The sequence below is a fragment of the Cherax quadricarinatus genome, chromosome 34 (assembly GCF_038502225.1).
Source record: "Cherax quadricarinatus isolate ZL_2023a chromosome 34, ASM3850222v1, whole genome shotgun sequence".
In the NCBI taxonomy this organism is placed as follows: Eukaryota; Metazoa; Arthropoda; class Malacostraca; order Decapoda; family Parastacidae; genus Cherax; species Cherax quadricarinatus.
This window is the reverse complement of record NC_091325.1, coordinates 13,204,328-13,219,064: the sequence shown is the minus strand read 5'-3', so window position 1 is coordinate 13,219,064 and position 14,737 is coordinate 13,204,328. Positions and strand designations below refer to the sequence as shown.

Genomic DNA, 14,737 nt, shown 5'->3' with positions numbered 1-14,737 from the left:
ATTACTAGTAGCTTGTCATGAATTTTATTTTTATTAGAATTAGAAGCAGTTATAGCAGCAATAGTAGTAGTAGCAGTAGCAGTAATAATAGTAGCAGTACTAGTAGTAGAGGTAGAAATAGAAGTATTATTAGTAGCTTGTTGTCACGAATTTTATATTTTGCAGCAACGTTAAACCCGTAGGGGTCATAAAGAGCAAGGGAAATGGAAGGCAATAAGATTCAACCCAAGAGAAAGCATAGATCTTCTAATTCTTTGGATCCAAAGCCCTTATTTTTGTGCTTATGAAGAATATAAGAACATCATGAAGAACATAACGAACCCCTAGGGGATGTGCTCCATGATGTTCTTGTGAATCTCCCCCACTTTGTTTGACGTGTACAGTAGTACTGGAGGGAGGAGATAGTTGGAGAGGTGTCTGTTATACTGTCATCTCGTTATCTTTCTTCACTAAGAAATAAATAATACTAGACAGTAGCTTAGTTTTTGTTAGCATACGTTAATTCTCTATCTCTCTCAGCTCGTGACGCTGATTCAACTCGGTTTTTATATTTCATATTAGCAACTTCGCATTTTTGCCTTATGCTGTAACTCCAACATGCAGCACACACAGACCGGGGGGGGGGGGGGGAGAAGGGAAACAAGCGAATGAATTTTCCATCTATCCAGAATAGTGAACAAATAAGGTTGTGGGACGTATTCACAAAGCGGAAGATAAAAAGTCACGACAAACGGCGTTTTCAGACCTGGTGTTGATTTTATGTTTTTTTGCTTCCGCCGTTACAGATGATGATGCTTGGAGGACGCAGCTGGTGGTGGAGCGCAGGGGTACTAGCGGCACTGCTGACGCTGATGCCGACGATGGCTTTGGCGCAGAACAGACTCCCTCCATGTGATAGGTACTGTACATGTTTTTTTTTTTTTACTCGTAACTAGAGTCGTCAAGAAAACCCAGTCCAGATACGATGACAGTTTCTTTACTTTTAAACATAGAGGCTATGTCCTCATTTGTTAATATAGTTTATGATTATACTTAGGTTTTATGAACGCAAGAAATACTCAGGTATACACACACACACACACACACACACACACACACACACACACACACACACACACACACACACACACACAGGGTGAGGAAGGAAGGAGGGGAGATCACAAGAAACGACCGCAAAGTATGTGAGGAGCTCACAATGAGATTCAAAGAAGTGTTCACAGATTAGACAGAAGAGACTCCAGAAAGACGGAGAGGTAGGGTACACCATCAAATGTCGGACACAATACATACAACCGAGGAAGAAGTGGAGAGGCTACAAAGTGAGCTACATACCTCAAAGGCGATGGGGCAGGAAAATATCTCTCCATGGGTCCTGAGACAGGGAGCAGAGGCACTATGTGTACCACTAACAACGCTCTTCAACACATCTATCGAAATAGGGCGACTACCTGAGGTATGTAAGACAGACACGAAGCATTAAACTACAGACCAGTGTCACTGACGTGTATAGTATGCGAAGATTATTAGGAGAAGAGTGGTAGAGCACCTAGCGAGGAATTATCAACGACAGCCAGCACGGTTTCAGGGACGGGAAATCCTGTGCCGCAAGCCTACTGGAGTTCTATGACAGGGTGACAGAAGTAAGAAAACAGAGAGGGCTGGGTAGATTGCATTTTCTTGGACTGTAAGAAGGCGTTTGACACAGTTCCACACAAGAGATTAGTGCAAAAACTGGAGGACTAGGCAGGGATAACAGGGAAGGCACTGCAGTGGATCAGGGGATACCTCTCAGGAAGACAACAGCGAGTCATGGTACGTGCAAGGCGTCAGCGTGGGCGCCTGTGACTAGCGGAGATCTCAGTTCTAGCACCGGTGCTGTTTTTGGTATTTGTGAACAACATGACAGATGGAATAGGCTCAGAAGTGTCTTTGTAGATGATGTGAAGTTGATGAGAATTCAATCCGACGAGGATCTGGCAGAAATCTGGGCAGGCTGCAGGACTGGTCCAGCAACTGACTCCTGGTGTTCAATCCCACCAAGTGTAAAGTCATGAAGATTGGGCAAGGGCAAAGAAGACTGCTGACGGAGTAGAGTCTAGGGGGCCAGAGACTACAAACCTCACTCACCGAAAAGGATCGTGGGGTGAGTAAAACACCGGGCACATCTGAGGCGCACATCAACCAAATAACTGCTGCAACATACGGACGCCTGGCAAACCTAAGAACAGCATTCCGACATCTTACTAACGATTCGTTCAGGATATTGTACACCGTGTACGTTAGACCTATGCAGCACGAGTTTGGAACCCACACCTAGCCAAGCACGTAAGGAAACTAGAGACAGTGCAAAGGTTTGCAACAAGACTAGTCCCGGAGCTAAGGGGTATGTCCTACGAGGAGAGGTTGAGGGAAATCAACCTAAAAACACTGGAGGACAGGAGAGATAATGGGGATATGATAACATATAAAATACTGAGAGGATTCGACAAGGTGGACAGAGACAGGATGTTCCAGAGATGGGACACAACAACAAGGGGTCACAGTTGGAAACTGAAGACTCGGATGAATCACAGGGATGTTAGGAAGTATTTCTTCAGTCACAGAGTTGTCAAGAAGCGGAATAGTCTGGGAAGTGATGTAGTGGAGGCAGGATCCGTACATAGCTTTAAGAATATGTATGATAAAGCTCATTGAGCAGGAATAGTGACCTAGTAGCGACCAGCGAAGAGGCGGGACCAGGAGCTGTGAATCGACCCCTGCAACCACAACTAGGTGAGTACACACACGCACGCACACAGTCATTGGAGACGGCAGATCTACCAGGCAATTGTGAGACACACTGTTATACCAGGATTGTACAACGAGATAGACAAGCGTTAAATTATAGACCAGAATTCTTAACATTCATTCCGTGTAAGATGAATGAGAAAATAATAAGGAACAGGCTAGTACTACAGTCAAGAGAGAAAGAATTTTCTCACGGATCCACCATCACATGTCTAGATACGAAAAACATAACCATATAATCCAGGGTATTAATGAAAGTCTGACAAACATTCACAAATGTTCACAAAAAAGTTACAATTCATACTCCAGTATGAACATGGGGAGACCTGAAATGTTTTTAAACGTAATAATTTTTTGCTTATTACTACTGTGTGGCTGGCTTATTTTGAAGCAAATTATTATACTAGTGGGTGTACATTCAATGCAAGCATTTAAATTAGCAAGTGATGACTCCCACATCATAAAAAAAGGTAAATGCTAGTAAATTTATAAATCAAGTGCTACTATTGGCCTTGTTTTAGCATGTCATCAGCATGACCGACACTGTGCTTGGGGTGAACATCACACTGAACATTTCACTCGAAGTTGTTATAATTACATATGTTTTAATGTTAAAAATAGCTAAATCCCTACGGGTCATCTAGCGCTGAAATAAACTGCCTTACATTGGCAGTATACACGAGCTTAAGACTGTCTTCAGAAACCTTAACAGTGAATCCTTTAGAAAACTATAATTTATAGTCAGTTGGCAGGAAGAAGAGTTCCATAGCTGAGAAACTAAAAGAAGAGAACTTAACACCCTTAGAAGAGAAAGAAGGACCACGAAAGGCATGATTATGATTTACAAGATTCTTCGAAAATTTGACAGGGATGATATGGAGACTCTTGAATGATAACTGGTCGATAAAACATTGTTTTTCAGTCTTTGGGTGTTAACTGGAATGAGTTGGAAGAGGAATGTGAGCAAGCAAACTCCTTATACAGTTTCAACAATGGGTATGATGAGGCCAAAAAAAAAGTCTAGAAACCAATAGCAAGGAGTTGATTTTAGTTTAAGAGACGGGGCAAAAAAGCTGAAAAACTAGATTCCGGCAACCATAACTCGACAAGTGTGCTCCCGCGCGCACACTTGCTTGCCTTAAATCAAGTATATACAGCTGTAGGTAACACCATTTACTCTTCTCGAGTTCTTTTCATTCACAGCAGTGCTGGAATGAAAAGTATCTAAGAACCCAGCATCCAGTTATTTGGAATAAATAGCTGGGAGATTTCCCGTTTTGTAAAAATTTATTGGTTGTTACCTGTTACTTGGATCGGATTATGAATATAGTTTGTGACTGCGATACACACACATGCCCATGCTGATGCTGCAGACACTGCACCTGACACCCCCGCTGCTTTCACTGCCACCGCTTCTGACGTTGTTGTTGCCACCGCTTCTGACGTTGATGTTGCCGCCGCTTCTGACGCTGCCTTTGCCGCGGTTTCTGACGCTGCCGTTGCTGCTATTTGTTGTCGTCGTTCCTCACGCTGCCGTTGCGGCCGTTTCTGACGTTCCTTCCACCATGGTCACCGACTTCGCTACTCCCACCGCTGCTAACATCTACATAGTGATCTCTTTATGACTTAGGACGAATTATGGATATGGGCCGACCTACCACTAATGGAGTTAAATGTGTTATGTTAATATTGTGATAAGATGCGTAATGACGGTCAGGAGCTGATTTACTATGAAACTAGTGAAGCTTAAGCTTCAGGGTCCTTAATCCCGTAGGGGCCCAACAAGCGACTTTAGTCCACATTGCATAAAAATTCTGGGTCTACTGTATGAGAAGGGGCTGCGAAGGGGCGCCCATAACAGTTCAAGCTTCAGGGCCCTAGAAATGTAGTTCCGCCACTTATGAGGGTAACCCTGCCATGATAGCCACAACTGGTGTTCATAGTAACAGTATAATGTTTACTGAATACTGGTAATGATGGCAGCGAATTAATAATAGTGGCAACTTTTACATGTTTCAAGTCCTGAATAACAACAGGATTATAATTCTTTAAACTGCACAATTCAACTCTCGCTGCATGCACGATCCGCAGCAACAGTCCCACACTCAAAAATGCCTCGTACGTCAGTCAAGGCTATTCCCACAAGGTGAGAGAGTCGTGCTGGATGTATGGTGTCCTTATTTAGTGAGTCAGCAAGTACATTGCTGTACTAGACTCTTGACACCCAAATCACTCATCATAAGAAAAAAACAACATTTACGACGAAGTATGGCTTCGTCAGTTGTTGGAGAATGCGTCTAACCAGTCTCATAACATGGTTACAAGCATGTTTTGAGATTGAGGAGATGTATTTTGCAGCAAATGATGTAGTCACCATTAAAAATGAATGTGGGATTTCCTATGATCCGTGACTTTGTGAACACAGTGTAATGATTACTAGGTATTAGTAAATGAACTATACCGAGTGGTAATGATCTCTTGTACATGGTAAAGATGTCTAGTACATCCAGTTCATTTATTTGAGATGAACTCACATGGTAATGGTGTCTAACGGTGTCAACTAGACTCAGATATGTGGTGTCTGTCAAATGGATTCTGATAAGTAATACTTATGCCAGATAAGATCCAATACTCGGTAATGGTCTACGATAGTCTCAAATTCGAAGCAATGGTTTCAGATTGACTCAAATACGTGACAGAAGTGTATGTGGGAAAGCCACCATCACCTTTGGCACTGAAGAGTAAATGCTTTAGTCATTTTCCTGTGGGACGTGGCAGAAGTAGAAAGAGGTTGATTAAAATATGCTGTTGTTAGCCCCTCTTTATCAGAGGATAAAAAGCTTAACATTCATCTTTGTCATATGGCTGGCCACGGCAGCAGCGACCACTGGCTACAGCCGTCACTCTGTGACAAAAAACACTCCCTTATGATCCATCCAAAGTGGTCAGGCCACTTAACCTTTATTATCTCTCGCTTTTTTGTTGTTGTTTATTTACAAACTTTATCAGTGCTCTTTCTTGCTCCCATTCCTTCCCCTCTACATTCTTGCCATCCTTCCTATTACTTAACAAAAAAATAAAGACCACCAACTTATTGGTGCTGTACCCGGTGTTCTAAGTTTAGATAAATTGTTAATAGGATATTGAGGCAATTAACTGCACGTAACTTTTACACCACCAGACGAGAATACTTTAATCCCTCGAATGGGGATGAAAGTAAACTCTCAGTGTATATAAGTTGAGAGAAATACACCTCTCGGAGTATATATCCTGTCGAATATAGTTACTGGATGTAGACAGATGTAGACATGATTATTACAAGGTGATATGTATATAAAAAAAATAATATTGTAATATGTATCTAAAATGAAAATAATTGGTTGATATAGCAAAATAATAGTGTAATATATATAAAAAATAGTAATATGTAGCAAAATAGTGTGTATATATATATATATATATATATATATATATATATATATATATATATATATATATATATATATATATATATATATATATATATATATATATATAGAGAGAGAGAGAGAGAGAGAGATAGGGACGTACCACCTCTAGAACTGTCCTGGGGACTCTCATCCTCAGAGAAAAGAATAAACTTGCTTCAAGGAAAACTCAAGGTTCTCCCTGAAGCTGTTTGAAAATTTTCTCCTACCACCCCCTAAATTTAATATAAATTTTATTTAAAGACAAAATACATTGACAAAATACATTGACAAAAATACAACAAAGAGTGAAACAACATAGATGACAACTCAGAACTACATCTCAAATACATCTTCCAGCTCCCTGGCGGTGGGCCGCGTGCCCAGAATGCTGCAAGGATTTCCCTTCTGGATCGCAACACTGAGTCTCTGAAAGAGGAGGCTGGCCGCCCTGTGGTCCTTGGTTTCAATGATGAATTTTTCACCCAGCTCTTTGAGGAACTTTAGAGCACACTTGCCCCATGCTGACATGAAGTTATAGCAATTGGGAAGGCCTTCATATTTGCGGGTCTTCTGGGTTTCCCTGTGGCTGGCTACTCCACTCCCTTCAACTACGGAGTATGTTAAGTAGATGTCTGGCGATGTGGCAGCACAGGTGCAGTCCCAGACAATCTGCTTTCCATCCTTCCAGGGTAGCATAGTGGCTCCATCAGGACGCTTTTGACTTCCGTCAGACCTCTGCACTTGGGGTTCCCGTTGAGACGGGCAACGGGCTGTGGCGAGGCTTCTCTTTATGATGTTATTGACCCCTTCGTATCTGGCGTATTTCCCTTCTGATGCGTGACGCACGAGACCATGAAGTTCGAATTGATCAGCTGTCGCCCTGCCGCAAATACGCTAGGTTCGGTGAGGATGGGGAAGGCTAGGCAAAGAGCAACACCAATCCGAATGGCCTGTGGGTCGAGTCGAGTGCTCAAGGAGGAATTGGGAACATCTAGAAGGAAATCTCCTGAGTGTGGTGTCTTCACCGCTAGGAGAAGAGCTTTGTCCTTTCCTGAAGCGTTGGTTAGCATTATGCTGGCAAAATAATAATGTAATTACGTCGACAAAATTTTGTAATATATCGTTTACACTTGTCGACTTGATTAAACATTCTTCATTATCAGCTCACATGTATTTGCAGTTTTATCAGATAACATGATTTGTTGCACAGTGTAGTGTTATATTCATGAGAAAACTGTAAACTTGTATGGATCATGCAGCGCCAGGGAAATGGGAGATGATCAGGCTTGATCCGAAGTAGGGGCGGGGTTCTCGAATGCCCTGGGTCAGGGAACCTTCTTTATCGTCATGGCTGAGTCATACTCGTGTGGCTGGAAATGAGAAAAATTAGCCCCTCCTGATGAGGCTGGAACTGAGGAAATCAATCCATCCTCATTAGATTGGAGCTGAGGAAAGCAACCCATCTTCATGGGGCTGGCGCTGAGAAAATCAACCCATCCTCATGAGCCAGGAACTAAAAAAAAAACTAAGCCTTTCTCTTAAGAGAACGTGAGTTAAGAGACGACTTACAAAATAAATAAATAAAAAAAATCGTCTTTCCTAAAACAGTGTTGTATTTTCTTCAGACAAATGGAGTGTAAAAGTGTCTTCTCTGTGTTTACTCGTTGCTGCTAACATCCACATAACATGTACATGGGTGAGTCCTCTTGTTCCGTTCTGTTTAAAATCAGTTCCCTTAAGGAAGGTTCCTTGATGCTGGTGAGGGGCTCTTGATCTGAGAAATTAGACCTGTGTTCCAAATCCTTGAATGTGAATGCCTTTCATTCCCCCTAGGCGGTGTATGACCCCTACGGGGTTTAGCGCTCCCACCATGAATGTAATAATAATAAAGAAAATGCTGAAATTAGTTGGTTTCGGTTAGTTTACGTTACACAAATGTAACCCGAGTGGATCTAGTAAGGTGATACCGATGATCTGTGAGTAACAGATAGTAGGTATGCAGCAATCGAGACATAAAGGAAACGTGTCGCCACGAGTGGCTTCTTGAGGACCGAAGAAGCCACCATTGGCGAAACGTTTCCTTAATTTATGCCTTCATCAATGCATGTGTTTGTTACCTATAAATCAAATCTAAAAAAAAATGGGAATATAAATGACGCCTGAAACTCGTTTATCAGGACAGATGTATCACGCTGAATTACCTCGATCTTCCACGGTTTTTAATCTTCTTTTCATTTCTTCCTATATCCTCCTCCTCCTCCTCCCGCACAATCTTTCACTTGTCTCTGCTTTGTCTGCTTCCTTCATCCCTTTTTCTTTAATTCTCATTCGTCTCTATCGTTTCCCCAGTCCTCCTTAACATCCTGGTATAAAGCATTATACATCACGAGTTCCAATTACTTCTGAGTCTTTCCTCCACTCCATTTTTCCCCTTCCTATTCTACCTTCCCTCGCCCTCTTTCTCTCTTCCATTATGTTCTCCTCCCCTCCTCGTTCACCCATTCTTCGCTTCCCTGCCTTTCTCGAGGCGGTCTACTTCAGGAGTTTGTTTCACCTGGAATTTCTTGTAACTCTGAACTTGCAAGTAAAATTTTGCGTTCATGGTAAATGTTATGGCGTTTGTACTCTAAAATAAAATGAGTGACCAACGAGCGAAGATAATTTCTGGTGAAGTAGACTAGATTAGAACTGACTAGGAAAGATATATATACTACTTGGTTAGAGTAAAGTAGGTTAGTGTAGGGTGGACTGGGGTTGTACATGGAAAGGCTGATAACCGGGAAAAAAAAGAAAAAACGTTAAATAATTAAGTGGTATTTTGGCGATATTTATGTGACAAGATTTAATGAAAAGGAACACGAAGTTTTGGAATGAATGGAAACAGGATTAAATGTAATTTGAAAGTATTGCAATTCAATGAGAGGAGACTAACCTCCAGAAAGTTCATGAATGAAAAGGATAGAATATGGCTAATGAAAGACAAAAAGAATTTTGCTAATAATATCGATCAAATGAGGGAAGGTACGGAAGAGGAATAAAAGCTTGTGGTGTCTGTTTTCGATTTGGAGGTGAGAATGGTATAGATAGTATCAAAATCCCGCTGCTAGACCTTGCGCTGGAGACGAACTTGTATCTTTTTCTCGTGGAGGCGGCATTATCTCTCCTCCCTGGAGAGTAAGGAAGGCGTTCTCTCCTCACTCTGGAACGTTTGAAAGCTGTCGTCTCTCCGCCTTGGAGCGTAAGGAAGGCGCCTCACTTCCTCAAGAGTGGTGACACGTTCTCTCATCCTTGGAGCATGGGGAGGCCTAATCTCATCGCCCTGTAGCTTGGGGAAGGTGTCTCACGCCCTAGAGAGTCGGGAGGCCTCATCTCACCACCCTGGAGCCTGGGAGAGGCCACATCTCTCACTGGAGAGTGGAAGTGACTTTAGTTTCCTGCCAGAGACAGCCCAAGATCTCTGCCAAGGATCGCTGGAAAAGACTTAGTATTGTCTAGTTCATGGGAAAACAAAAATTTTGTTTCACCATTGATTGTGGGAGACTAAGTGTGTATGTACAATGTGCATCCTATTCCTCGTGGTACTGGAACACAACGCTGTGTCCAGAACCACGATTATATATATATATATATATATATATATATATATATATATATATATATATATATATATATATATATATATATATATATTTCTTTCTTTCTTTCAACACACCGGCCGTATCCCACCGAGGCGGGACGGCCCAAAAGGAAAAACGAAAGTTTCTCCTTTTACATTTAGTAATATATACAGGAGAAGGAGTTACTAGCCCCTTGCTCCCGGCATTTTAGTCGCCTCTTACAACACGCATGGCTTACGAAGGAAGAATTCTCTAACACTTTCCCATGGAGGTAAGAGGAAATAAACAAGAACAAGAACTAGAATGAAAATAGAAGAAAACTCAGAGGGGTGTGTATATATATGCTTGTACATGTATGTGTAGTGTGACCTAAGTGTAAGTAGAAGTAGCAAGACGTATCTGAAACCTTGCATGTTTATGAGACAAAAAAAACACCAGCAATCCTACAATCATGTAAAACAATTACAGGCTTTCGTTTTAATATATATATATATATATATATATATATATATATATATATATATATATATATATATATTTTATTATCACACTGGCCGATTCCCACCAAGGCAGGGTGGCCCGAAAAAGAAAAGCCTTCACCATCATTCACTCCATCACTGTCTTGCCAGAAGGGTGCTTTACACTACAGTTTTTAAACTGCAACATTAACACCCCTCCTTCAGAGTGCAGGCACTGTACTTCCCATCTCCAGGACTCAAGTCCGGCCTGCCGGTTTCCCTGAACCCCTTCATGAATGTTACTTTGCTTACACTCCAACAGCACGTCAAGTATTAAAAACCATTTGTCTCCATTCACTCCTATCAAACACGCTCACGCATGCCTACTGGAAGTCCAAGTCCCTCGCACACAAAACCTCCTTTACCCCCTCCCTCCAACCTTTCCTAGGCCGACCCCTACCCTGCCTTCCTTCCACTACAGACTGATACACTCTTGAAGTCACTCTGTTTCGCTCCATTCCCTCTACATGTCCGAACCACCTCAACAACCCTTCCTCAGCCCTCTCGACAACAGTTTTGGTAATCCCGCACCTCCTCCTAACTTCCAAACTACGAATTCTCTGCATTATATTCACACCACACATTGCCCTCAGACATGACATCTCCACTGCCTCCAGATTTCTCCTCGCTGCAACATTCATCACCCATGCTTCACACCCATATAAGAGCGTTGGTAAAACTATACTCTCATACATTCCCCTCTTTGCCTCCAAGGACAAAGTTCTTTGTCTCCACAGACTCCTAAGTGCACCATATATATATATATATATATTTATATATATATATATATATATATATATATATATATATATATATATATATATACATATATATGTATATTAATATTAATATTATTGTTATTTTATGATTATCATTACTATTATTATGTGGTGATTGGAAGGCGTGAAAGTGATAACGAATTACTGCTGAAATGTGAGACTGATGTGGAATGCCAGCAAGAATTTGGTAAACTCGAAAGGGGTAGTCGAGATGATGTTTTTGGTTTATTCGTCAGGAAAAAGTAGCACGTCCGCTGTCATGGATGTTAGTCCTGTGATAACCTCTACCGTATATATAACTGGTTAAGAATCCACAAGTAAGCTTACAGGAGTTAGACGTTAGTTCCCATACAAAATAACCGAGATTCGTTACCTATTACTACGCTAAGATTTGATATAGAAGAATGAGTGTTAATCAGGCTTGATCTGAGGAAGAGAAGGGTAGCTTTTATTCTTTGGATCAAAAACCCTTTTACCGTCAGTAAAGCACCTCCCCACCTCACCCTAGCCTTGATGTTCTTGGGAGGGGTGAAGAATAGCTCACTGCTCAGGGCATTTACTGTTTCACTGTCCCAGGTTCAGTTCCCTGGCACGGAGAAATATATGGGCAAATTTCCTTACATCCCTGCCAGCCTAGCACTGAAAATATTAAAAAAAAATCTTTATTAATAAACTGTTGTTGGTAGCATCCAGAAGAAAAGCTGCAGAAAACACAGTCCTCCTTGAATGTCATGTCACGTGCTAGAAAACACTCCAGTCCCAATTAAGAAAACACTCCAGTTCCATGTAAGAAAGCACTCCAGTTCCATGTACGAAGACACTCCATATCCATGTAAGAAGACACTTCAGTCCCATGTAAGAAAACACTCCGGTCCCATGTAAGAAAACACTCCAGTCCCATGTAAGAAAACACTCCGGTCCCATGTAAGAAAACACTCCGGTCCCATGTAAGAAAACACTCCGGTCCCATGTAAGAAAACACTCCAGTTCCTTGTCAAAAGACACTGCAGTCCCGTAATAGAAAACTGCAGTAGATGCTGAAATATTCAAGTGATATCTAAAAGGTACCAGTGAACCTTATGGATATGGAGACGTGCTGCTTTGTTGGTCCGTTGCGTAAGCGCATTACACTAATTTTTTATGCCGCGTTTACTGTGGACCGGATAAGTGAACGTGATATTGATCCTCGAGAAGTCATGTCAAGTTAATTGTCATTTAAGCCATGTAATTGATCAAAATATTGCTAAAAGCAATACTTGAGATGTAATTCAAATTCTGTAACTACCTGGCCTGGACATGAACCGGATCGCGGGGGCGTTGACCCCCGAAACACGCTCCAGGTATACCTTCGAGGTAATGCTGAACCATGTTTAAGGGTTATTTTTATTACACTTAATGAACAGTATCGCAGCAGCAGATGTAATTAATTTGGGAGGAAAAAGCTGATGAAACGCTGGATGAGAGGCAATGTCAACCAAAGAACACAGAAAAATAAGGTCTTCTCTTGAAACAGCACAAAAGATTTAAGAATTTCCAGCGCTCTAAGGCAGAGATTTGGAGCTTCCACACTCTCTGAGACAGACAGTACGACTGCTTGAATCTCAAGGAAGGAAATATAAGGTTGTCCCATACTACAAATAGGTAGTAGGTTAGTAGAAGATTAGTAAATTGATAGTAGCCATCCAAGAACATATTATCCTGTAATGTGACTGTGAAAAGGAACTTAAATGCTTTGTACTCTTGCAGGATTGCTGGTAAATAGTTCAAACATCACGTTACTTAAAATGCAATATTAACTTCCCTATGTGTTCCTAATAGTGTTTAATTCTCTAGCATCTCCTTTCCTTCCTAGGGAGATAAAGATCGGACCACGGGAGCAAGGATTCCTGGAACCATTAACAGATACGAGGCAAAACACAGAGCTTTCTCACGTTACAGATTAACACAAGACCTTGCAACGCTCCAGAGCGAAGAAATAACACTATATCACTCTCCAAGGATAAGAGCTAATGCCGTGATAGGTTCAAGGGCGTAAAACTGAGGGCATCAATACTGTCTAGTTTCATTTCTTTAGATCTGAAAGGCCTGCTGCCGAAAAGAGTGAAGGAGAGAGACAGGTTGCAGGTCACGCTTTTATTGGGACAACTGTTTCCTTTGAGCAGAACTTTATCGAATAATGACACTCTACACAGAACAGAACATTGCCTCAATAAAAGCTTGATCTTGTCTTTTGATAACTTTCCGTGATCTTCAAGCGTTGTTCGTTCTAGTTCTCGAAGATTTTTTTCTTCGTAACATTCATTTCTTAGATCCGGTACCAATCTTGTGACAAACTTGAGGGGCTTTTCGTGTTTTGTGTGTTTATTAGGTATAGGCTCAACAGTGGTGCCTATTACTTGAAAATATGTAGAAGATATGTTTGTACGTATTTCTCCGAGCTCCTCTTTATTTAGATTCCTAGATGCCATTGTTTTATTTGCGAGCTTGGCATTCGCCGCCGTCATTACTCGGTTTATGGGATCTTGGAGATAGGTTCGGTGTGATGTTATCTCCTAGAGTATCCTCGTTATTTGTTTATTATTCACCATCCATGTAATAAATTTGGTCGGGTCTCTCTGCTCACTCATACATTTTCATTACTCATCATTTTCTGGAGCTGAATTTTATCAGTCATATTTTTGACTATTCCTCTTTTTTCTTCTTCTTCTTCTTCTTCTTCTTCTTTTTCTTTTTCATTATTGTCATCATCATCATCAGAGACGAACGCTTAGCTCGTGGAAATCATGCAAAGCCTTGGGGATAGGAAATAAGTGGGTTTGATCCAAGGAATGTGAGAATAGTTCCAGTTCCTTGAATCAAGAGTTTTCCCACTAGCATCGAGGCAGCACCTGACCTTTCCTTCCTTGCAGGAAGTTGGAAGTGAGAAGTACAGTGGCTGCACTCTGGTGGAGAGGTGGTGATGTTGCAGTAGAGAGAGTCTTATTATGTCTGGCCACATATGGCCAGTGCCATGATACCATGGGTAAGTAAATGGACACAAGAGCAACTAATGCGACATTTTATTGTGGCATTGTTTCGCTCTCTAGTAGCTTTGTCGACAACTCTATTGTTAACTTTCGGCCCACCTTATGGGCATGATCTGCTTCTACTAGTGGGTCCCGTCAACCTTTGACCACGTCTACAACTGCTACATCTCTCCACCTCTTCTACTGGCTCAACTCTGATAGCTTCAATCATGTCTATTTATTAGACTCATTAAAACATGGGTGCAGACTACGCGTCTCTCCTGTCAAGATAGAGAGGTGTTGCGCATATCTTATCATGAACTTACATCTGATCTAATAACATTTAAGTATTCTTTTGTCCATTGACCGTGGCACGTGGCCTGGTGGCAAAGACTCGTTTCACATGCTGAGTATCCGGGTTTGGTTCCCGGCAAAGGGTGGAAACATTGGGCGTGTTTCCTTACACCGGTTGTCTTTTCACACATCAGTAAAATGGGTACCTGAGTGTTAGATGACTGGTGTAGGTTGCATCCTGGGACAACACTGACCAAATTTGCCCGAAATGCTCTGCATAACAAGGGG

General features: G+C 41.6%; 1 protein-coding gene across 3 annotated transcripts in view; it reads left to right on the top strand.

Annotated features, from left to right (window-relative positions):
- LOC128693782 (trehalase) overlaps positions 1-14,737 on the top strand; it is a 215,551-nt gene that overhangs the window by 56,534 nt on the left and 144,280 nt on the right. For all 3 annotated transcript variants that reach the window (XM_070091168.1, XM_070091169.1, XM_070091170.1), the window contains exon 2: positions 786-898. In XM_070091168.1, the coding sequence (XP_069947269.1) occupies positions 786-898 (113 nt within the window). The remainder of the gene's footprint in view (positions 1-785; positions 899-14,737) is intronic.